The sequence below is a fragment of the Podarcis raffonei genome, chromosome 3 (assembly GCF_027172205.1).
Source record: "Podarcis raffonei isolate rPodRaf1 chromosome 3, rPodRaf1.pri, whole genome shotgun sequence".
Taxonomy (NCBI): Eukaryota; Metazoa; Chordata; class Lepidosauria; order Squamata; family Lacertidae; genus Podarcis; species Podarcis raffonei.
The window spans coordinates 498181-523923 of record NC_070604.1 but is presented as its reverse complement, the minus strand read 5'-3'; the positions used below and the strand labels follow the sequence as shown (position 1 = coordinate 523923).

At 42.7% G+C, this 25743-nt stretch overlaps 1 protein-coding gene across 1 annotated transcript in view; it reads left to right on the top strand.

Annotated features, from left to right (window-relative positions):
- The window catches only part of COL4A1 (collagen type IV alpha 1 chain), a 168892-nt gene that overhangs the window by 63017 nt on the left and 80132 nt on the right, over nt 1–25743 (top strand). Inside the window, exons 15-25 of the mRNA XM_053380246.1 lie at nt 486–545; nt 1699–1743; nt 3119–3172; nt 3292–3333; nt 6405–6498; nt 13946–13981; nt 15473–15637; nt 17577–17672; nt 22195–22278; nt 23834–23904; nt 25495–25686. Of these exons, the coding sequence (XP_053236221.1) occupies nt 486–545; nt 1699–1743; nt 3119–3172; nt 3292–3333; nt 6405–6498; nt 13946–13981; nt 15473–15637; nt 17577–17672; nt 22195–22278; nt 23834–23904; nt 25495–25686 (939 nt within the window). The remainder of the gene's footprint in view (nt 1–485; nt 546–1698; nt 1744–3118; nt 3173–3291; nt 3334–6404; nt 6499–13945; nt 13982–15472; nt 15638–17576; nt 17673–22194; nt 22279–23833; nt 23905–25494; nt 25687–25743) is intronic.

Genomic DNA, 25743 nt, shown 5'->3' with positions numbered 1-25743 from the left:
AATCATGGAGGGAGCCAATGAACTCATGGTAACAAGCTCAGCCCTCCTCCCTTCAACCCAGCATGCCCAGCGCTAGTGCAGCGCCCCCAGTTAATGACCTCCTATAGCACAAGCAGGAGCGGCCCCATTCCTGAGAGTCCCCCGACATCCCTACATGTAGGACTTTGAGTCTCTTTCCACCTCTCACAACCACAGTTTTTTGAATACAGCATGCAAAAGGAAGGAAGGAGAGGGCGTCCAACACAGCAATCACATAGCCCCCTTGGCAGAATGCCTACAGAAGCCCTCCTCAGAACAAGGATTGGAGACTGAACTGGTGAAGAAAATCTATGCCAATGAGCAAAAGAAAGGGTTAAGAGGACACACAAGAAATGGAACCATGGACACACAGTGACATTGGCAATGCCCAGTGGCCCTACGTTTGTAACTTGTGGTACCACTGTAGACTTCAATAACATACACTAATGGCATTTTTTTAAAAAAAGGGATCACCAGGATTAAGTGAGAAAGGGCAGAAAGGTGAACCTGGAAAACCTGGTCCACGGGTATGTATGCTTAGTATTTATTAATCAATTTGCTTTTGCTTCTCCAGCCATTTAGTGATTTCTGTTAAACATATTAGTAATCTCAACAAGATGTAAATCTGAAAGCAAGATTTGTACTCCAGGGAATTTTGTGGATTGGCTTTGTTTCTGATTGAAATAGTGTGTTGTCTTTTTTTAAGGGAGGAATGATTTCAATGCAGGAAGAATTTGATTATTTTTGACATATGAATCAATCAAGTAAAGATGATAGAACTTGCTTAATTTTTTAAAAATGTGAATTTTACTAGAAGATTTTGAACTAATAGGTTATTTTATTTTGAGCTTAAAAGTTACATTTTGTCACTCAACAGTTCTATCCAATTCTACAATACCAATGACTTCCCACTCACCCACCATCAATGTTTATAATCAAGAATACAGACAATTGCATTTTATAATTCCACCCTATCCAATTTCATCTTCTTTAACAGGTTTCTTAATGTGTTCTGCTATTTCCCCCCTTAATCTTCAAACCCTGCTATGGACTTCACATATGGAAAATAACTTTTTAAATGGACCAGAAAAGGGTTTCCAGGCCTCCTTAAATGATTCTAGATTTGTATCTCTTATCAGTTCTGTGTATTCCAAGGTTTTCATCAACCATTCTTCCCTTGAGGGTGTTCTCCCATCCTTCTGCTTCCTTGCAGAGAGATTCCTTGCCACTGTGGTTACATACAGCTCTACATTTGAAGCTTTTTTGGGGGGGATTTCACTGTCCTATAACTCCAACAGGAGGAGGCACCTTTCTTCCTCCTTTCCTCCTTTCCTCCCTCCCACTTGCCACCATGGCCAAGGCAGCAGCTTCAGCCAGCAACATGGTGAAAAGGGATAGGATTGGAGGATTGTGGGTGGGATGGGAAGGAGTGGGTGATACTTGAGACTTGCATGGCTGCGTGGAAGATAGCTGGAAGCAACCCTAGTGACAGTGGTGAGGAATGATTCCCCAAGCATTCATTTTCTCCAGGTTTTTCCTATGAGACTCTGAGAAAGCTTGGAAAAACTACGGTAAATGCTTTCTAAGACAAGCTAGGGAAGGAAACATGCCATTTACTCTGCAGTTTCAACATTAAAAAAAAAAGTTGTAGGGATTTATATGAAACTATTTACATTTCAGGGAAGACCTGGAAAGGATGGAGAAAATGGAGAGAAGGGAAGAACTGTATGTATTATCAATTTTCTTCAATATTCCTTTTACATACTTCTAAAAGCTTTTATCTCTGGAATTTAATTATTACAATTCTATACAACCCTTCATCAGATGAACACTGCATAGTTTACAATATAAAAACACAAAAATACATATCACAACAACAAACAAAAACAAGAACCCTGCACCACACAGTTTAAAAGGCCATGGACCAAACACGGAGGAGAGCTCAACATCAAGCCTACCAAGTAGCAATGGTGACAGCAAAGAGGACCTTTGTTGCCCCTTTACTGCATTTGCAGAAAACATTTCCAGGAGACTCCTTCAGGTGGCTTGGAGTCTGCTAAAGACTCTAATATCTCCTGTAATGATTTTGCAAAGTTTTTTTGCAGATATAATTGTTCAAATTCAGAAGGAAGCAGACTCTACCATGATAGCAGTGCTGGGTCAGGAGAATACTGGTGCTCTCTCTGGTCAAGCTGTATCAGTTTCAGCCTGTTATTTCTGAGGATGTCTACAGGCTGCTTGGCTGACTGAAACTGACCACGTGTCTCCTTGATACTTGACCATCCTGGCTTATAAAAGTGAGCAAGGCAGGGATGGGCAATGGGCTCCATGGGATAGCAAATGCTTCCCTCTATGAGGAAGTCTTCCCGGAACCCCTTAAAGAAGTGGTTATTAAACTACTTTTTTAAAAAAAACTTACTTGGACCAAGCCACTATGGCCAATTATTGCCCAGTCTCAAATCTTCCATTCCTGGACAAGGTGACTGAGCGGGTGGTCGCTGAACAACTTCAGGCATATCTGGAGGATGCGAACCATTTTGATCTCTTCCATTCGGGACTGAAACTGCCCTGGTCCTGCTGGTCAGTGGTCTCCAGTGGACTAGGGACAGAGTTGAAAGCTGTTTCCTGGTTCTGCTGGATCTCTCAGCAGTTTTTCATACCATTGACCATGGAATCCTTTTGAACCATCTATGAGGGTTGGGAACTGGGGACACTTGTTATGCACCAGTTCCACTCCTTCCTCCTGGGCCATGTCCAGAAAGTGGTGTTGGGGGCTCTCACTTGTGGGGTACCTCAGGGCTCTGTCCTCTCTCCCATGCTTTTCAACATCTATATGAAGCTGCTGGCAGAGATCATCAGGGGTTTGGGCTGGGTGTTCACCAGTATGTGGATGGTACCCAGCTCTACCTCTTGTTTAAATCAGCACCAGTGGAGGTGGTGAATGTCCTGTGTGAGTGTCTGGAGGCGGTTGGAGGATGGATGACAGTTAATGGATTGAGGTTAAAATAATCTTAAGGAGTTTGTCTTGATTTACAAATACCACAGTTAATGAAAACTATTATTATTATCATTGTTGTTATTATTATTATTATACGTGTAGGGAGAAACTGGCCCCCCGGGATTTCCAGGACTGCCCGGAATAAGTGGTCCTAAAGTAAGTAGATCCATTTGAAAATGTACTGGCATGTACTTTAGCTTTCATTCGCAATATTGCAATTAATAATAATGTTTCCTTTAGTCAGCTTTAGAATTTAACTTTTTTATTTTTTTCAGGGAGATAAGGGTGCAGCAGGTCCTTCAGGACCTCCAGGAATAGTAAGTATTAAACTATGTGCTTAAATGAATGTCTCTTTTAAGTATAATAAATGGAACATAGGAAACTGCCATAGGCTAGGTCAGACAATTTGTCCATGTAGCCCAGAGCTGCCTACTCTGACTTGCAGCAGCTGGCAAATATCATTTCCAACAGCTGCTCTGATCATTCCAACTGGAGACACCAAGGGATTGAAGCTGGGGTGTCATGCATATGAAGGTAGTGTGATCCATCACTAGGTTGTAGCTTTTCCCATGGTTTCTTAATTTAATGCTTAGAAAGGGACTATGCAAAAATATTGATTCATCTGTGATGCTTTATTTTTTCATGTGATCAAAATTTGATATTTCCTTATATGTAACAAATTTGTGTTTGAATTGCACAGAAACAGTTTTTCTTACTTTCCAGTAGTACGGTGCATCCACTTCAGAAGAATCATAGAATCACAGAATTGTAGAGTTGGAAGGGACCAAAGGGTCATCTAGTCCAACCCCCTGCAATGCAGGAATCTAAACTAAAGCATCCATGACTGATGGCCATCCAACCTCTGCTTAAAAACCTCCAAGGTGCACAAATTCCAGAGAGAAACTGTTCTACTGTCAAACAGCTCTTACCATCAGAAAGTTTTCCCTGACATTTAGTTGGAATCTCCTTTCTTGTAACTTGAAGCCATTGGTTCGAGTCCTACCCTACAGAACAGGAGAAAACAAGCTTGCTACATCTTTCATGAGACAGCCCTTGTGATACTTGAAGATGCCTATCCTATCTCGTCTCAGTCTCCTCTACTCCAGGCTAAACATACCCAACTCCTTCAACCATTCCTCATAAGGCTTGGTTTCCAGAACCTTGATCATCTTGGTTGCCCTCCTCTGCACACCTTCCAGCTTGTCAACATCCTTCTTACATTTTGGAGCCCAGAATTGGACACTGTATTTCAGGTGTACTCTGACCAAGGCAGAATGGAGTGGTACTATTGCTTCCCTTGATCTGGACACTAGACTTCTGTTGATGCAACCTACAATAGCATTAGTCTTTTTTTGCTACTGCACCACACTGCTGACTCAAGTTCAGCTGCTTGTTCACTAAGACCTCTAGATCCTTTTCACTTGAACTGCTAGTTGTCCCCCATCCTATATTTGTGCACGTGGTTCTTCTTGGCTAAGTGCAGAACTTTCTATGAAATAAATGTACACATTGCTTGTGTGGGGGGTGTTGGAAAATCCAACCTGCACACAAACTTCTGTCTCTGCTTCACTTGCAGCTTGAGAAAACACATACAAAAAATCATGAGTTCTTCCAACACCACATATGTATCACACATTCCTTTCCTTCAAATGTGACCTGACTATAACTAGTGGACAAAAGATTGCAACTGGTAAATGGGCAAACTGGCCTGGAGGGCACCACTTTAGATCCACAAAGGGAAGTTAAGTGAGACTAGTTCACATTTTTCAGATGTGGATGCCAGTAATGAAATAATAGTGGCTTGCCTTGTGAGTTCATGGCTCAGGTGGACAAAGGTACTTCCCAATTCCATGGCAAAGGTACTTCCCAATTCCAAGTGTTAAGTATTATCCCACTCTACATTACAGAATCTGATTGTGTGGCCTAGTCTTGGCAACTGTGCTCTGTTGTTGGATCGTTAGTTGGTATAATGTGATAAGTTTATAGAGTTAATCTTACTGGTACTTTTGGGGAGGCTTTGAAAAACCTCAAAGACCTTTGGCGAGGTTTAGCAGTTCTGTGAGCCTCTATAACGTGAGTTTTTTATTGATATGTTTTTATTTTATGTAAATCACCTTGGAAAGAATATTCTTCTTGAAAGGTGGCAGAGCCATTAATAAAATAGATAAAATAAATTCATTATATGTTCTTTTATATCCTTTTCATCAGGCCTCATCCCTCTGGCCTTCCTCACATATCTGTGTTGGGGTTAATTCATAGAATTACAGAATCTTAGAGTTGGAAGGGATCCCAAGGGTCACCCAGTCCAACCCCCTGTAATGCAGGAATCTCAACTAAAGCATCCATGAGAGATGGCCATCCAGCTTCTGCTTAAAAATCTCCAGGGAAAGAGAGTCCACCCCCTCTCGTGGGAGTCTCTTCCACTGCTGAACAGCTCTTACTGTCAGAAAGTTTTTCCAAATGTTTAGTCGGAATCTCCTTTCTTGCAACTTGAAGCCATTGATTCGAGTCCTACCCTCCAGAGCTGGAAAAAAGCAAGCATGTTCCCTCCTCCATGTGACAAGCCCTTCAGATATTTGAAGATGGCTATCATATCTCCTCTCAGTCTCCTCTTTTCCAGGCTTGGTTTCCAGACCCTTGATCATCTTGGTTGCCCTCTTCTGTGCACTTTCCATCTTGTCAACATCCATCTTAAATTGTGGTGCCCAGGACTGCACACAATATTCCAAGTGTGGTCTGACTAAGGCAGAATAGAATGGGACTATGACTTCTCTTGATTTGGGCACTATACTTCTGTTGATGCAGCCTAGAATAGCATTAGCCTTTTTGCTGCTGCATCACACCGTTGAGTCATGCTAAGCTTGCGGTCCACCAATATCCCTAGATCCTTTTCACCAGTACTGTTAGTAAGCTAGGTGTCCCCCATCCTGTATTTGTTCATCTTGTTCTTCCTGCCAAAGAGCAGGACCTTACATTTGTCCCTATTGAAGTTCATTTTGTTAGCTTGTGCCCAGTTCTCCAGTCTTTACTTAAAGTAAAGTTGCTTTACTTAAAGCACCTGGGTGGTGAGGTAGTATGTGTATGTGGCACCACAGCTTACCTTGGAGCCAAAACCCCACATCCCCTCTCACTCTTACAAGGACTATTTTTAGCCGCTTTAATTAGATAAACGTATAGAACTGAAGGGGTTTGAGATTGTGCGAAAAACAAACCCTTGCAAGCCTAAACTTGATGATTATGCACAGAGTAGAAGTCAGAGTAGACGATTTTAGCAAGCCACTTGTATACAGGATTGAACCCAATAGTTCTTATCTGTTAGAAGGCTGAAAGCATTTGGTTTTTTATTATTATTATTAATCTATATCATACTATTTCCCCTGTTATTCAGGTTATAGGGATTGGAGATCAAGAAGTAATAGGTGAGAAAGGCGACTCAGGTCCTCCAGGAATTCCTGGACAAAAAGGTGAACCAGGTCAAAAAGGTAAATATTGCTAATTGTTAATTATTTCATTACATTAACTTGATCAAGAAATTAATTCAATTTACCCGGTAGTTTAAAAAATGATTTAATTGACTTCCTGCTGAGATTGTAGCTGATTCTTTCTTTCTCTAAATTCAGTGCATTCATTCAATAGACTTAATCCTCCTCCTTCAATCAGTGGAGCTAAAGAATATACATTCTGCTATTGTTTCAACTAACTCCACGGCTGTGGTGCTAGAGCTTTTTAAGATACTTATAGAAAAGCTGAAAACACAATTATCATCTGCGATACAGAATACAGCCACAAAGAGGGCGAGGGATCTAGCAAGCTGGTTTGACGCAGAGTGCAGACAAACAAGGAAGCATTTGAGAACAATTTATCGCAAATATAGGAATACTGTGGCACCCCCTTTATTTACCACATATATGTCCATAAGACGGAACTACAAACAACTATTAAAGAAGAAAAAACAAAAAGCCGAGTGAATCGCATGGCAAAGCCTGGTCAAGGCTTCACACGAGAAAGACCCAACTTGCTTTTGGCATACCATATCTGGCCTACTGGACCAGGAGTGTAACGGACTCGTTTGTACCGTTGAACCCCGAGAGTGGATCCGATACTTTCAATCATTGTTTTATGATAAGGAAGCTCAGCTTAACAAGCCAAGCGTTCAACCAGAGGTTTCACCTCACTGGTCACTTGTAACCACAGAGGAGGTAGAGAATTTGATCGCATAGCTAAAGAACAACAAGGCCCCTGGCATAGATTATATTCCCACAGAACTTCTGAAGACCAACACTGGGGGTGGGCCCCCCTGCTGGCGACAATATTCTCCCACATTGATTCAACAGGCCTATTTCCCGAAGGGTGGGCCAAGGCAATAATCATCCCAATTTATAAAAAGGGCCCCACATCAGACCCGGCGAGTTATAGACCTATTAGTCTTTTACCTATACCAAGCAAATTATATGCAAAACACCTCTATATCAAATTAACCAGTTGGATGGACACTGAGGCTATCTTGGCGGAGGAGCAAGCTGGATTTAGGCAAGACAGATCTACCATAGATCACTGTTTTGTCTTAGCACATCTTATTGACAAATACGCCAAGAAAACCTGTGGGGTCTTATATGCAGCCTTCATTGATTTGAAGACCGCCTTTGATTCAATTTCACGAGTAAGACTCTGGGCCAAATTGAATACATCCAGTATAGATAAAAGATTATTATTTTTGATTAATGGCCTATATAAAGATATTGTGTCGTACGTAAGATCCTCCACAAATGGCCAACTCGTAGGCCCTGTACCAGCCACTAAGGGGGTTAAGCAAGGCTGCATTTTAGCCCCAGCATTATTTAACATATATCAATGACATGGTTAAAAGCTTAACATCTCCGGAGTTCCATGGTCCTAAATTGGCCACAAAACCAATCTCAGTGCTCTTATATGCTGATGATGCGGTCCTCCTATCCCGAACAGAAATAGGCCTTAAAAGGTTGATAGGAGAATTCTCAGCATACTGCAGGAGAGAACAGCTGGTGGTAAACTATCAGAAAACCAAAGTCATGGTTTTCTCAAGGTAACATAGATTACATAGCTGAAGCATGGACAGTCACCCAATTGAGCAGGTTAAAGCCTTTAAATACCAGGGCATAGTCTTCCAGTCATCGGGGTCATGGGATGTACACCAAAAATCTGTTAAAGAAAAAGCAGCCCAAAGTGCTAAGATGCTGTCCCGTTTTTGCCAGGGCGGCAAATACATCCCAGCATCCCTAGAAGTTTTTCAAGCCAAATCTTTGGCGCAGATACTTTACAGGGCCCAAATTTGGACAGGTAATCATTGTAGTATTATTGAAACTGTCCAATCCAAATTTTTAAGGCAGATTTTTTCTGTACCACCTTGTGTCCCAAATGCAGCATTACAACTAGAGGCAAGTCTTCCCTCTGTAGAAGCTTGGTCCTGGGAAAGAACTCTTAATTATTGGCTCCGTTTAAATCTAAATCCTCCCGGTCTACTGCCCTTAGTGACACAAGACCCCCATAAAAGTGTGTGATCCAAAATTGTGCACCAAAAATTCCTCTCCTGCGGACTCCACCCACATCAGCTTCTCACGATAGGTTTTATTTTTATTAAAGGCTAATTGAACAGCGTCTGAAGGACTTAGAGCAACAGAACAATCTGGCCATTATAAAGAAACTCTGTCCTTGGTATGCCTTTTGCCCCCCCCCCCTCAGTTTGATTCCCTGGCACCATATTTGTATAAATTAACTATCCCAAAATACAGATGTGCCTTCACACTGGCCAGATTGTATGTGATGCCCTCTGCCGTACTTGAGGGCCGATACCAAAAGATTCCAACTGAGAAACGACTCTGCCTCTGTGGAGATGGCAATCTGGAAACAGTGGCTCATGTTCTCCTGTCCTGTCCCCTTTATAAAGATCTGAGGAATGAGATCATCACGCCACTCCTGCTTACCATCCCAGGCCACCCATCTGAGGCCACATTGTTCTTTCTGTTATCAGATCAAAAGGATCAGACAACAGCAAAGGTTGCTAGGTTTATTGAGGGTGCAATGAGGCCACTATCTGAACGATAATCTTGACCATTTGATTGTCCTTTTTACCCATAGTTGTCTTTTTAATTATATATATTGCTTGTTTTATATATTTATATAGATAAATAAAGTTTATCTATCTATCTATCTATCTACCAATAGATCAGGAAAATGAAGTGCATAATTAGATAAAGTGCCTGCTATACATTATAATTAAGTAATGATATAAGGCAATATCCAGCCATTAGTCCCACTCAGGATAAGTCCATTGATTTCAATAGGTCTACTATTGGGTATCTTAATTGGCCCCAATTCATTTTATGTAAAATTGTACATGATTAGATCCACATCTGGTATCATGCCCAGTTCATGTTGAGCTTTTTCATGAATTATATGTTTGCCATGATATGGAGTGATAATTAGACCTATACATACCCTCCAACATTTCTCAGATGAAAATTGGGATGTTCTATTCTACACCAGGAAGCGTTTCCTCTGCATTTGATCTCACTGCACACATAAATGTCATGTACACATACACATCTATTACCTTCAGCCAATTGCAACCTCTCCATCTCACCTACTTCCCAGGATTCAATTATTATTGAAGGTTGTGCAGTCTTTACCCAGTTACCTGGGAATAAGCTCCATTGAATACAGTGGGACTTCTGAGTAGACAGTGTAAGGCTCCATTTCCAATAAAGGAATAAACAGTCTATGAATTTCCTAAAAGATGGCTGGTTGTGGAAGTATTGCAATTAAATAATTTAAAGTGGATTAGCGGCATTTTCCTTCAAAATTATAGGAAGGGCTTTGTATGCCAGCTTCGCCATTTGCTTCATTTGGTTCAGGTATTTCATTTTCAGGATAAACAGGACTCTGTTTTTGCACCTTTCTTCTTTCTTTGGCAATCACTTGTAGCCGAGTAAGATTGTCTTCCATAAACATGGTTTTAAGTCCGTAAGTTCTGGAACCAGTTCTGGAACCACACGTCCTTCCACAGTGGGGACATTGGTTTCTGGGCAGGAATTGATCCCAGTGTGGATTTGCCAAGCGTGCCTTCCTCCTAGCACATTTCTCCCTTGCGTTTGAGTGTCTTCAAAGCCCATGACACCTTTGGTAAAGGCTGTTCTCCAACTGGAGCACTCGCAGGCCAGTGTTTCCCAGTTGTCAGTGTTTATACTACATTTTTTTAGATTTGCCTTGAGACAGTCTTTAAACCTCTTTTGTCGACCACCAGCATTACGCTTTCCATTTTTAAGTTCGGAATAGAGTAGTTGCTTTGGAAAGACGATCAGGCATCCGCACAACATGATCAGTCTAACGAAGTTGATGTTAAAGAATCATTGCTTCAACACTGGTGATCTTTGCTTCTTCCAGTACACTGATATTAGCTTGCATGTCTTCCCAAGTGATGTGTAAAAATTTTTGGAGACACCGTTGATGGAATCTTTCGAGGAGTTGGAGATGGCGTTGATAAGTGGTCCATATTTCACAAGCATATAGTAAGGTTGGTAGTACAATAGCTTTGTAAACAAGCATTTTGGTTTCCCTGCGAATGTCCTAGTTCTCAAACAGTCTGCACTTCAATCGGGAGAAAGCCACACTCGCAATAGCTCAGGTGATGCTGGATTTCAGCATCAATGTTGGCCCTTGTGGAAAGATAACTGCCTAGGTAGGAGAAGTGATCAACATTTTCCAATGTTACACCATTGAGTTGGATTTGTGGCGCTGCAGAGTGGTTATTTTGTACTTGTTGGTGCAGCACGTTGGTTTTTTGGAAGTTGAGTGACAGGCCAAGCTTTTCGTAAGCTTCTGTGAAGATATTTAGGATGGTTTGGAGGTCATCCTCTGAGTGTGTGCACACTACGTTGTCATCAGCATACTGAAGCTCTATGACGGAAGTTACGGAAACCTTACTCTTTGCTTTTAGCCTGCTCAGATTAAAGAGCTTCCATCTGTTTGATATATGATTTCTACTCCGGTAGAGAGTTTCCCTTCGACAAAGTGTAGGATCATGGCAATGAAAATAATGAATAGAGTTGGGGAAACACAACCCTGTTTAACACCTGATCCCACTGTGAATGGTTCACTTTGAGAGCCATTGTTATCTGCGATTGTTGCTGTCATATTATCATGGAGGAGCCAAATGATGTTTACAAATTTATCTGCGCAGCCAATTCTCAGAAGGACAGTCCACAGGGCATTACGATTTACAGTGTCGAAAGCCTTAGTCAGGTCAATAAACGCCATATACAGGGGTTGGTTTTTCTCTCTGCATTTTTCTTGAAGCTGTCAAGCGGTGAAAATCATGTCCACTGTCCCCCTAGAAGGCCAGAAACTATTTTGGGATTCAGGAAGGGTCACCTCGGATATTGTTAAGAGACAGTTTGCTAAGATCCTTGCAAGAATTTTGCCAGCCGCAGCTAATAGAGAGATGCCTCAATAGTTTCCGCAATCAGTTCTGTCACCTTTTTTAAAGAGATTGATAATTTCACTATCCCTAAAGTCTGCTGGGATCTCTTCTCTCTCCCAGATTTTTTCAATGAGCTTGTGAAGTTGTTGTGTAAGTTCAGTTCCACCCACTTTGAAGATTTTGGCAGGTATCCCACTGGCTTTGTTGTTTTTCATTTGGTTAATAGCTGTTTTTCATTTGGTTAATAGCTGTACATTTGTAGATACTGCAAGCTCATCTCTAACTTGTTTTTGCAGAATTTGTGAGAGGAACTCAGCAGCTACGGGGGAGTTGCGGTTAAGGAAATGTTGGTAATGTTCTTTCCAGCGCAATGTAATAGCTTCTTTATCTTTTAGAAATGTGATGCCGTCTGCTGAGCGTAGGGGGCATATGCCATGATTTATTGGTCCATAGATGGTCTTTGTGGCTTTAAAGAAACTCTGTGCATCATGAGTGTCGGCTCAGTGCTGGATCTCTTGAGCTTTTTTTATCCACCAGGTGTTTTTTAGTTCTCTGGTTCTTCTTTGAACCTCAGCCTTAGCGTTGGCATAGGTTTTTTTTCTTAGTGGCACAGTTTCTATCTGTTTGCCAGATCTGAAAGGCCTTCCCTTTCTTGTCAATCATGCATTCAGTCTCACTGTAATTCTCATCAAACCACTCCTGGTGTTTCTTGGTTTGGTGTCCAATAGTTTGTTCACAGGCTGCAATAATGAATGTTTTTCGCTTGGTCCAGTGTTTCTCGGTGTTATCAGGGAATTCTGAAAGCAGATGGTCCTTAAGAGTTGTTTGGAAGCAATCCCGCTTAATGGGATCTTGAAGGGCTTGAGTGTTCATTTTGCACCTTGGCTTCCTTCCTTGAAGCCTGCGTTGAGGTATAATCTCAATAGCCATCGTGGAGCATATTAGTCAGTGATCTGTCCAGCCGTCATCGGCGCTTGTCATCGTTCTGGTAAGGAGCACATCATGGCGATCTTTAGCACAGACAATAACATAGTCTAAGAAGTGCCAGTGGTTTTACTGAGGATGCCTCCATGAAGTTTTAAATTTATTTTTCTGTCGAAAGAGTGTGTTGGTTGTGTGCTGCACATATCACCCAGGAGGATAATTTTATCTTCCTTAGGCGTCTCTGATAGGACGGTATCCAGCTGAGAGTAAAATTTTTCTTTAATGTCTTCATCGGCATCCAGTGTTGGTGCATAAGCGCTTATAATAGTAGCCTGTTGGTTTTTGGTGAGCTTTATTCGAAGGGTTGAGAGTTGCTCATTAATGCCAATAGGGACTTCTGACAGGAGCTTCACAAGATCGTTTTTGATAGCGAAGCCTGCCCCATGTATTTGATGTTCTTGTTCAGATAGACCTTTCCAGAAGAAAGTGTAGCCTCCTTTTTCTTCCTTCAGTTGTCCCTTGCCTGCTCTTTGAGTCTCTTGAAGTGCTGCAATATCGATGTTAAAACATCACAGCTCTCTTGCAATGATGGCAGTTCTGTGTTCAGGACGCTCACTGTCTGTGTTATCTGACAAAGTCCGTATATTCCATGTTTCAAAGTTCAATTGTCTTTTATGACCGCTAAGTGGTGACCCCACTGGGCGCGGTAATCCAGTCAGGGAAAAAGGAAGGCAGACTATGTTTAGGGCACCTTTTCTAGCCCCTTCCCCTTTTCGGGGTGAACAGAGCAGATCCTAAAAAGGGCTGCTCAGTCATGGATACAGCTGCTGAGCTGCTCAACTGCCTCTTTCCTAGAGTTAGAACAACTGAATCTGTATCCACCGCCCATGTGCCGGTTCATGACTAGGGGCTTCCAGATTTCACGATCCTGCCCCAATTACCATTTGCCAATCGCCATAGGACTTTTGGGGTTTGGGCTGGGTTTTTGGAAGACACCTGTGCGTGGATTTGTTTTATGTGTGTAGATCAGTGCACGCTGACCAACGCATAGTCTTCGAAGTAGGGCTCTGTTCCGATGGCATGAAGTAGTCACGACCAACCGGTAGATTCCTAATTGCTGCAGCCTTCATCCGCCTCCACAGCCATTGTAACATATCGCTTGTTATCATCCGCCTCTTCTGCCATTGAGGACTTCTTGGATCATTCTTTGTCTAGCTCCTTCCCTTTGACCTCACCACCTTGAGTGACCCTGTTGGGAGTATGAGATTCCCGACAGCTTCGCTCACAAGGGTCATAGGAACATGCAAGCCAACTCACCACGACCAGATGGTGATCCAGCGACCTACACACCTACACCCACACCCACACACACCCCAGCATCACTTTTAATTGTTCTCCGAGATGTGCAGGAGGGGAAAAAGTAAAACCGGGACATTATGAGATCAATTCAGAAACGAGGGAGGCTTCTCTAATTCTAGGACTGTCCCTGGAATTATACCAAGCAGTTCAAATATTTACTATCTAAGAATCCACTACCTTTGCTTTTGCAGGTTTTCCAGGTCTACCAGGGGCACCAGGTCTACCAGGTAAGACTGTTTCATTATTTGGTTGTCTTGTTTTAGGGTGCGTATTGCCTTTCCACGTAAATTCTAAAACTTTTTGCACAAAAAGATAAAAGTGTTGGTTCACTAAAAGAATTCCAAAATCCATATTAGGGCAATACATTTCTAAGGCCACCAAAATATCACAGAATGGCACAGAAGCTTTTAAGTTCTCATGATCTCTTCATCAGGCTAGATGGTAAACAGAGCAATGTGGGGAGAGGGGGAAGCGAGTTTGGATGATGCTGGAGCCTTAATTCTACATTTGGTCACAGTCTTAAGATGAAATGGGTTGCACCAAGGTCTGCTGGGAACAAGAAAAAAAAACTTTTAGACAAACATCAGTGCCCAGTTTAACACATTTCTACAAAAATTTCTCTTGGGCATATTGCTTCAGTACTGCGCATAAACAGCTCACCAAAGCTCACTCTGCATGTTTGAACTTCACGAGTGGAATCCAGCACAGCACTATGGCAATTGTTCTGTCAGTACAGAAATTTCTGCATGTGCAATGGAATGTTCTCCCCCTTTCCTCTCCCTGTTTGCTCCCTAAATCTGTTCTAGGGGTTCCCCTAACCCTCTGGAGCAGATTTGTGGAGGGAGGGGGGCTGGGGGGGCAACACTGTTACACAGGTGGAAATCCTTGCCCTGGCGGGACTCATTAGGAAAATACTGCCCTCAATAGGCCCTATGCAGGTGGATGTTTCTAGGAATTAGGTTGAACAAGTAGCTCTGATAAATAAGCTACCGTATTTTTCGCCCTATAGGACGCACTTTTTCCCCTCCAAAAATGAAGGGGAAATGTGTGTGCGTCCTATGGGGTGAATGCAGGCTTTCGCTGAAGCCTGGAGAGCCCCACCGCCAGCCCCACAAGCTCGGGGGACAGCGGGGAGGCGGAACGCCGCCATCCCGCTGTCCCCCGACTTGGTTAGAAGGCTGGCGGGGGGGAGAAGCCTGCTCCTCCCCGTCGCCAGCCCCGCAAACTCGGGGGACAGCGGGGAGGCGCAGCGCGCCATCCCGCTGTCTCCCGACCTGGTTTGGAGGCTGGTGGAGGGCTTCCCCCTCCCCCAGCCCCGCAAGCTCCCAGAGCGATGCCAAAGCTGCACGCAGCTTCGGCATGGCTCTGGGTCCCGTTCTGGGGGCTGGGGGAGGGGGAAGCTCGGGCTTCCACCGCCCCAGCCCTGCGCCTGGGTGGGGGGGAAATAAATTTTTTTTACTTTATTTCCCCCCCCCCAAAAAAAAAAATCTAGGTGCATCCTATGGGCCGGTGCGTCCTATAGGGCGAAAAATGCGGTATCTTGCTATTGTTTGAACTCATGAGGTAGTTTAGGATCAGATTCAGTATTGTATCTCAGTATGGTATCTCAGCTGATATTATGGTGTTGCAATTATTTTATTGTTATTAAACAACTTATTGGTCAATATTTTTTCTGTTGGTTTTATTGATGCCTACTTCACTGCATTATTGTAATCAAGGGCAACCCAGTCCTGGGATAATAGGGGCACCTGGTTTTCCGGGCGAGAGAGGAGAAAAGGGTGACCGGGGGTCTCCTGGATCTTCATTGCCTGGGCCAAAAGGAAGAGATGGACCTCCAGGACTTCCCGGTGTACCAGGGCTTCCAGGCCCACCTTTTGCAACAGGCAAGTCAAAATGCAGCCCAAAGTATACAGTCCTTTTAAAGTGCAAAAAAATCGAGATAGTAAGAAATGTTACACCCATGGTCATAATAATGGTTAAAAAGAAAATTATGGGTTTTTTAGAATTGGTTAAATGAATTTGTTTTCAGATGTGGTGCCTCATTCTAGAAGAAATTTCTGTTTCCTGTTTCAAAACCTTGACTTTGGCTTGGTTAAGTGGTTTCACAAGTAAGTGTCTTCATATTTGATTCCTGACTGAGCTCTGTCGTGTCTCTTCTCGATCTTCTGGGATGTGTCCTGATTGGATGTGTTCAGAAGGAAGAGGTCCAGAGCGGTCTGAAGGGGAAGGGTCTTAGGTCAGCTTCCCAAGGCAGTTTTAATCCTCTACATATTTCAGAATTTAGTCTGACATACAGGTTTCTGATTCACCTCCTAACTACTGCATAGCCTCTTCTTCTGAAGCAGAGCATCCTGTTACATAAGAGGTTGAGGCTCCAAGCAGAAGGGGGCAATGTCCAGTCCTTGCAAGCAGAGAGAAAGCAACAACTATAGGCCTCTAGGAGGCTATGAAGGGGTTCTGCTGGATGAAACAGTTTCCTGAAGCAGCTGCAGAATAAGTTGTCCCTTCAGGTATCACAATTAATTCCTCGAGTTCTGCTGCTTTTGCAGTTTATAGAACTTGCCTTTTAGTTTACCTTCACTATTACAGCCACACACTTGCCTTCTCTGGTGAAGCCTTTGGTCAATGTGTCTTCCAAAATATTGTGTCCCACAGATGAGACTATAATGCTACCCTGCAAATGAATTGCTTTTCTAAAGACATCTCTCACCCCAATCACTGGAGAAATCAATAATTGAAGCATACTGTAAATGTCCTTTCTCAAGAGGTTCCATGGTGAAGAATTTTCCCAGCCATATTTGAAAGAGAGGCAGATGATCTTCACAATCAGAGCCTGTAGCCTCTGGTTTGTTCTCTTTGGATGTCTGAATTTATCAGCATTCAACTACTAATATAGTCTCAGTACAGTGTTTCTTTTTCTTCAATGTGTGCCCTTTTGTTTTTATATAGAAGTTCACTTGGTAGGGCTATATGTGGTTTGCTGTCAGATGCTGGGCTCCTTAGTGTCATTCTGACAGAAACCTAAGAGGAGGTATATGACCCCCACCCCCGTGCTCCTGAGAACAGAAATGTACAATCAGTTCAACTTTTTCCTTTGTTGCTGCACAAAATATTGAACTGTATGTTTGCATAAATTGACATATTCACACAAACACATACAAATTGTCCTACTGTAAGGGGAAATGTGTGTACTGTTTGCCAAATATGGGAAGTAAATGAACTTTTAGTGTGTAAAAAACTGAATTTGGAAAAGAATCTTAGAATTGAGAATATTAGCATTATTTTGACTTAAATATGCTGTGGGCTATTTTCAAGCCGATTCAGCCTCCCAAGCAAATTTAGCAAGCAGATAAAATATATATGATTTTGTGGCATCTCAATTCAGGTTTTTGCATGCTAATGTGTATACAACAGCTCTGGTTTACATATTATTTTTATTCATTTATTATTTTATTTATAATTGTTTTATTTTAGTTTACTTTTTATTATAACTACATATTATGTTTTAGAGGAATATACTTCAGTGGTTGCCTTAAGGCCATGCAGGCAGTCCAGGTCCATATTTAGTCATGATAATGCTCTGGTTTCATGGAGAAATGTCCCATGTGAAGGATCTGGTTGCAGATAGAACCAGCAGCAGTTTCTACAACTATAGTAGCTCTTTTTCCAGCTACCCCAGTTGTGAGAACTGGTCCAAGCAGCACCTGTGATTTACCATTTCTCTCAAGTAAGAGTGATCCATGTCACTGACATATATTTTTTAGAAATAGGATTTGCCATATAGAAACCATTCTGTGTTTTTCCCCCCCATTCAAACTGCAGATGGAATTCTGGAGTGCCAACCTGGGCAGCCTGGTGATCCAGGCCCTCCTGGGCCTCGTGGCCAGCATGGCTTCTTGGGAGAAAGGGGAGAAAAAGGTACCAACACTGACCTTGGATGTACATAGATATAGAACCTTCCAGGTAAAAGAAGTAGAGCTTGTTCTAGACAACCAGTTCCATGAACCTGCTATTCCAGGGGCTTACTCATACCCGCATGGCATGGGCACATTCAGGCAGCTCAGGGGACAGCAAAGAAAGACATAGTAGAGCAGTATCAGCAGATAATCCCACAAGGTCCATTCTGCACGTCACTCCCAACACTGCAGCAATCCTTCAAGCAGGACATTACACACCAACAACACCTGCACATTTGCCATACACAAAGGCACCAAGGAATGTATAGTGACAGCCTAATCACTGGCAGGGTGCAGTGGGTGTGGTCCACCCCGGGTGTCATCTCTGAGGGGGGGTGACATCACTGCCGCCCCCCCCCCCGGGATGCCACGGGCAGAACCCCCCTGGGACCCTCGCCCTGCCCCTGAGGGCAGCTAGCCCCGCCCTCGGGTGCACAGCATGTGTGCTGCTCCAGGTGCCAGAGCAGCTAGCTCCGCCTCTGAGCCTAATGACTCTAGCCTGCCCAGCACATCAACAAAATATAACTTAGCAAAATGCAATTGAGCTGCCTAGTTGCCCCTTTCTCATCTTGAGTTGGAGTCACTTTGCCCCCTCTTTTTCCTGGGAGGAGGTAGCCGCTGCTGATTGTGTGCAGTGACAGGCGACTCCTAGGAAGGAGTCGCCCTATCTTCTCCAATGCCAGAATCGCTACTTTCCTTTCTTCAAAGTGAATCAAGGCACTGCACCTTTAACAGCTGGTGATAGGCAACAAGCAACAAGTGAAGCTTTCTCCATCCCTGCATTTCTGTGGAGAGTGTCATTTTAAAAAATGCCAGAGGCTCTTGGTTCTCAAATGAAGTCAGGGAATATGTGACTCAGCAGCCCCCAACTAGCTTGACCAATACAGGAGATGAACCCCTGGAGGAATGTGACACAGAAAGGCAGGACTGTCAGGAGGCATGCTGTGCCTCTAGAGCTACAAAGTTGATGACATTCCCTCATCTTGGACACCAATTCTCCAATTATCAGCCAGAGGAGCAAGAACAGCAGTGGCAGACCTCAGAACACACTGATGTGGCCGTGGAAGGTACAGTGTACAGAACAATTTGTACCGTTCCCCAGAAAGGGAAGAGATGTGCAGTGGTGACAGTTGACTCCCTGTGAAGGGAGACAGAGGCATGACTCGTGATTTTAGTTTTCTCTACACAAATGAAGAGTATGGGAAGCATGCAGGAAGAACTTGAGCTCTTAATACAGGGTGGCAAATATGACCTAATAGGCAACATGACTGGAATGTAGAACTTGAGGGGTATAATCTGTTCAAAAGGAATAGACCAAATAGGGTGGGGTGGAGTAGCATTATATATCTTATATTATATAGCATTATATAGCCAGTGTGGTGTAGTGGTTAAGAGCAGTGGACTCGTAATCTGGTGAACCGGGTTCGATTCCCTGCTCCTCCACATGCAGCTGCTGGGTGACCTTGGGCTAGTCACACTTCCCTGAAGTCTCTCAGCCTCACTCACCTCACAGAGTGTTTGTTATGAGGGAGGAAGGGAAAGGGGATTGTTAGCCGCTTTGAGACTCCTTACGGTAGTGATAAAGCGGGATATCAAATCCAAACTCCTCCTCCTCCTCCTCCTCTTCTTCTTCTTCTTCTTCTTCTTCTTCTTCTTCTATGTAAGGGATGTGTACCCATCCATGACCTGGAGCAGGGAAAGGAGATGGAGAGTATAGGGGTAAAAATTGTAGGAGAGGGGGGAAACCAGTGACCTTCCTATGGATGTCTGCTATAGACCACCAAGCCAGACTGAAAACTTAGATGATGCCTTCCTATAGCAGATTACTAAACATTCAAAAAGGAGAGATATAGTAGTCATGGGAGACTTCAACTTCCCTAATATCTGTTGGAACTCAAACACCGGCAAGAATGTAAGGACCAACAAATTCCTCCATTGCATCAATGGCAATTCCATTTCTCAAAAGGTGGAAGAAGCAACAAGAGGGCCAGCCCTCTTGGACCTGGTCCTCATCAACAGGGAGGAACAGGTCAATGAAGTGGAAGTATTAGGAACCTTGGGAAGAAGTGATCATGTGCATTGGGGTTTCATTATACAGAGGGAAGAGTAAACTGAGTGTAGTCACACATACACTCTGGACTTTAAGAAGGCCAATTTTAAAAAGCTTAAGGAACTACTGGATGAAGTTCCATGGTCAGAAATGCTCAAAAGGAGTCCAAGATGGATGGTAGTTTCTCAAAGGTAAAATGTTGAAGACCAAATGGAGACAATTCCAACAACAAAAAAGTGGGAGGCATCTAATGAGACCATTGTAGCTTACAGATGAGCTGAGATTTAAGAAGAGCATGTATAAGAAATGGAAGAAAGGAGAACTCACAAAGGAAGAGTATATACATGGGTAGCCAACAGTTGCAGGGAGAAGGTCAGGCGGGCCAAAGCTCAGAACGAGCTCAGGCTTGCAAGGGAGATTAAAAATAGTGAAGGTTTATTTGGCTTTGAAGAAGAAGAAGCAAGTAGTAGGTCCCTTGCTTGGAGAAGATGGAGAAATGCTAATGGATTAAGGTAACGGACCCTTGGGTGGTTAAATCCAGTCAAAATTGACTATGGGGACGGCACTCATCTCCGCTTTCAGGCTGATGGAGCTGGCATTTGTCCACAGACAGCTTTCCAAGTCATGTTGCCAGCATGACTAAACCACTTCTGGTGCAATAGGACACCGTGACGGAAGGAAGAGCACACAGGACTGCTGTTTGCCTTCCCACCATAGCACTACCTATTTATCTACTTGCACTGGTATGCTTTTGAACAGCTAGGTTGGGAGGAGATAGGACAGAGCAATGGGAACTCACCCCGTCATGCGGATTCAAACTGCCCACCTTACGATCTGCAATCCCAAGAGGCTCGGTGGTTTAGACCACAGCGCCACCTGCACCCCAATGCTACTGGGTAAGAGAAGGCAGAACTGCTTGACACCTGCATTGCTTCTGTCTTCACCAAAAAGAAAAGCAATGTCCAACCTGGTGATGACAGAATAAAGGATGCTAGGTGGGAACTGCAGCCAAAGATAGGAACAGAGGTGATAAGAAAACACCTGGCTACTTTAAATGAATATAAATCTTCAGGGACTGATGAACTTCACCCAAGGGTACTAAAGGAGCTTGTGGATGTAATCTCAGAGCCTCTTTGAGAATTATTGGAGAACAGGTGAGGTCCTGTGGACTGGAAGCAGACAAATGTACCCATTTTCAAAAATGGGGGGAAAGAAGATCCAGGTAACTACTGACGAGTCAGCTTGACATCGATACCAGGAAAGGTCCTAGAGCAGATAATTAAACAGTCCGTGAGCACTTAGAAAAGGATACTGTGATTGCTAACACCCAGCATGAGTTTCTCAAAAACTAGTCATGCCAGATGAATCTGTCTTCTTTTTTCTGATGGAATTACAAGCTTGGTGGATCAGGGAAATGCTGTGGATGTAGTATATTCTTATTTCTGTAGGGCTTTTGACAAATACCTCCATAATATTATTGCAAAGAAATTAGTGAAATGTGTATTGATCAAGGTAACTGTTAGGTGGATTTGTAGCTGGTTGACTGACCAAACCCAGAGTGTTCACTAATGGTTCCTCATTATTCTAAAGAAGAAAAACGACAAGTGGGGTGCTGCAAGGTTCTGTCCTGGGCCCGTTGTTGTTCAATATATTTATAAATGACTTGGATGAAGAAATAGAGGGGATACACATACAATTTGCAGATGACACCAAACAGAGAGGGGTGGCTCATGCCACAGAAGACAGAAATAGGGATTCAAAATGACCTTAATATATTTGAAAACTGAGCCCAAACTAACAAAATGAATTTCAGTAGGGACAAATGTAAGGTTCTGCACTTAGGCAAGAAGAACCAGGTGCACAAATATATGATGGGGAACATCTTGCTTGCTAGTAGTAAATATGAGAAGGATTTAGGGACCACAATATTGTTGTTGTTGTTGTTGTTATTTTATTGTGTATATAACATAAAATACATACAATACACACATTACACATTACAAATAATCTGGCAAATTACAAATATAGAGAAAAGAAAAGAAGAAATAGAAAGTGATTTTGTTTAAAATGAAAAAGAACCTTCCAACTATACCCGTTGCACTATTTTGCAATTAGATTTTCTTTACACAGTTTCTAATGTTATTTTTCTCCTTCTTGATTCTAGTTTTCTCCACCATTACGTTACAAGACTCATTCAATATATGCCAGGAAGCTTTTGTTGTCACAGTAACCTTTGAGATATTCTTTAATTACTATCCACAATCTTAACGTGATTCAACAGTGTGATACAGTCAAGTAAAAGCTGAGAAAATATGTAAAAATGTCATATTTCTTGAGTGAGAACATTAGGGTTATTTTCTGTGGGAATTACTATTTGGTTTGTAAAGGTCTTAAGCATAACCCTCTGATAAATATCTCTGTATTTTTAATATAGGGGTAAAAGGTGATGGCTGTTTTACCTGTGATGTACCCAGCCTAGCTGGTGAGCCAGGCCCCCAGGGGTTTCCAGGAGAACCAGGTAAAGTACAAAATAAGCACTGTGGTAGACTCCTCCAGGATTTGTGCTAGATTCCTCCAGGATTTGCATTGCCTTCCTCTTATTCCATCAATCACATTGCTTCATATACAAAATGGTGCGGGCAGCAAGCTTCAAAGATGTTGATAACTACAATGGCTGATGAAAAAATTGCTTCATTATTCTGGATGGCAGACACATGTGGGGAGAATAGTTAGGGCCACACAAGACCACCCTTTCTCTGTTTCTGGAGGAAATCCTTGCTCTTTCCTCTCTGATCTGGAAGCAGCACCTCAACAGAGCCATCAAAAGTTCAGCAAAGTACAATCCGGCTCTTCCTTCTTCAGATGAGAAGATATTTCCTAAAGGATTGAGAATGCCCTCCTCACTCTATTATGAGCAGGAGTTTACAGGAAGAAGTTCCCATTTTCTTCTCACCCATCCATCTTGCACATGCCCATTTTAATGTTGCCATTTTAATGTGTTATGGCTATTTGGAAGATATGTTACACAAGTGCCACATCTCCACAATATCCACACCATTTTGTGATCTTTTATTTTTGTTTTGTAAAGTTTCAGCATTCTCTACAGCAGTTCTGAAATTCTTGTGTGAGCTTTTCTCTGAAAGTGACTTATCATCAATGTGGGTGACATTATAGGAACTGATTTCCTTTTTTTGTATTCTCTGTCTGGATAGAAGATACTGCTGTGCATGCACTCCATCCTGGATTGCTCAAGTGTAATACTAAAATAAAAATCTGTTTTTGAAAATCATCTCAAATAATCCTAAATTTACATTATTAGATCTTAATAATCCAGAGGTTTTCAACCTTTTTGAGTCCGTAGCTCCCTTGACCAACTACATTCTTTCTGTGTACCCTTGTGAGGCTCAGGAGCCCAGTTATGGGAAACCCAGCCAGATGGGCAGGGTATAAACAATAAATTATTATTATAGTTATGCCACCCTTTGCCTGCAGAGCTGGCAGCCTCTCACCCTTTTTCGAACACCCTCCCTTGTGGAGAGTTCCCTCAGCCTCCTCCCCCCTATCCTTGGGAGTCCTCTAGGCAGCTGCAGCTGCCGCCCCTGGTCTCTGAGCTGCCCCACCCCACCCCAAAGAGATGTGCCTCCTCACACTGCCCCACAGGGGGCTGGGAAGCACCCCCTGACCAGCCCCAGAAGCACCATTTGCCTGCGGAGCTTGTAGCCAGGGCTGCTGCAACAAACAGCTGTGCAGGCTGTTGGGAGGCAGAGAAGCAAGAGGGCATCAGAGGAGGGAGGGAAGGAAGGAAGGAAAGAGGGACAGAGGGCAGGGTTGCCCGCAGCACCCCTGACCATCATCCAAGGCACCCTAGGATGCCACAGCACACGGGTTGAAAACCACTGTAATAAACAGTGCTTTGAGCAGTATACTTTTATTGTTTCTGGAAATATTTTATATATTTAAATGAATTTTCTTAGAATATCAAATTATAGAAGAGCAAATGGCATGAAAAAATATTTCTTAGCAGAACCCCTCATACTTGTAAGTTACATTTATATTTTCCTATTCTTTACAAGGTGTTGCAGGACCAAAGGGTGCTAAAGGTGACAGGGGCCTTTCTGGATTTGAGGGTCTTCCAGGAATGACAGTAAGTAAATGATCCAAATATTTCACAGCCATTTCTTCAGCAGCATATAATATAAGATAATGCCTTTATAACAGTAATTGGTTTCAAGGTACATCATCTCAGCAAATGAACTAAGGAAATGTATTTTATTATTTGGTATATAATTCCTATTCTCTTATCCCCATGGAACTGTCATTGGGTAAACAGCAAAGGATACAGTATCTGCCCCAGGGGAGCTGGAGTCTCCCATCTTCCATTTCTCCAGAATGGCTTGTCCTCAGGCTGAACACTCTTTGAAGGCAGGCATACTCCCTCTCTAGGCTGTTATCCAAAATCTCATAGTCCTTTTCCCCCCATAAAAAATTATTGAAACTTTTTCATGATACAGAGCAATTAAAAACAAACTAATTTAAATGAAAACTAAAAGGAGAAAAGAATCACCACATAATTATCTCTGTCAACGAGCTGTTGACAGAAATTGTCTAGTGCACCATCTTCCTCCTGGAAGTCAACTCATCTCACCCTTTCCTGAAGTGCATCCTCAGAGGGACAACTCTGCTTTCATCTCTGGTTCAGCATTAATTTCTGTCCTCCCTGTCAGCAATAGAGATACACCACCCTGTCAGCAATAGAGAGCCTTCCATTTGAACCACAAATTGATCCCGCTTCACATTATATTCTTCAAATGCTATCACTGGTGGCTATCACCATAGTACACTGCATCTCAGAGCTAAACACCATATTGGTGCACCACAACTATTGCACCTTTCCTTGCAACCAGGTAGTCTGGGGCATCAACCTATCCTTCACATATATAAAGAGTCTTTCTTGGCTTAGAGCATATTCAGTTTTGCTGTTTTGTTTTTTTGTTTGGTTTTGTGTTGTTTTGAAAAGAGAGATACAGTGCCCCTGTCTTTTAAGCTGCATGCTTTTGTTCAGTTTACTTTCTTTGGTATGTGAGCTTCTTGTGTGCAGGAAGATTCAAATTATATATGAGTGTGTGGATGCACTGTTAAATAAGCAATCCTTCACATGTATTCTGAGTTGAAAGTTACAGAAGGACTATATAACCTTTCCAAACATTTCAGTAAGCTCTTGGTTCCAGTTTTGAATAAACATTCACAAACCTTTTATTGATAATAATCAGCTAAATAGTTTGAGGATCTATACAACTTTGTAACATGCAGAAAACAGCATTCTTAGAGAAACCAACGACTGGAACTGAGGGAAGTCAGGGTGGGATGGGGGGTGGGTTTTGTGTGGGAGGGGGGAGGGAGGAAAAATGGGGGGGAACAAGGATGATATGTCTTTGGATAATATGTCTTGTTATAATTTTGAATAATTTGTTTTAAAAAAAAGCAAGCTCTTGGTTCCATTAGACCTGTCTGGCTATAAGGAGTGGCAAGTTCTGATTCTCATGGTTCTCAGGAAATTTAGAGGTCTGTATTATTTCATAGCAACACACACAGAAAAACTGAATATGAGCAATTTTGGCGATTCATTATTTGTCACCTGAATATCTAGCACTAAAACCTGAGGTTGTTTAGTTTTTTTCTGATTTATTAAAATATATTTTATTATTTATTTAATGATGCTATAATGTCATTTCAGGGACCTCCAGGTGTACCTGGACTGGCAGGAAGCCCAGGAGCAAAAGGGGAACCTGGAGATGTTTTTTTTGACTCTGATTTAAAAGGTGATAAAGGAGATCCAGGATTCCCTGGACCTCCAGGTGTTCCTGGAAGAGAAGGAAGACCAGGGCGGGATGGCCTGCCAGGTGCCCCAGGTCTTAAAGGTGCATCGGTAGGTGTATGTCTATGTTTGCCCATTGTACTGTCTACTATATTAACTGTAGGGTAT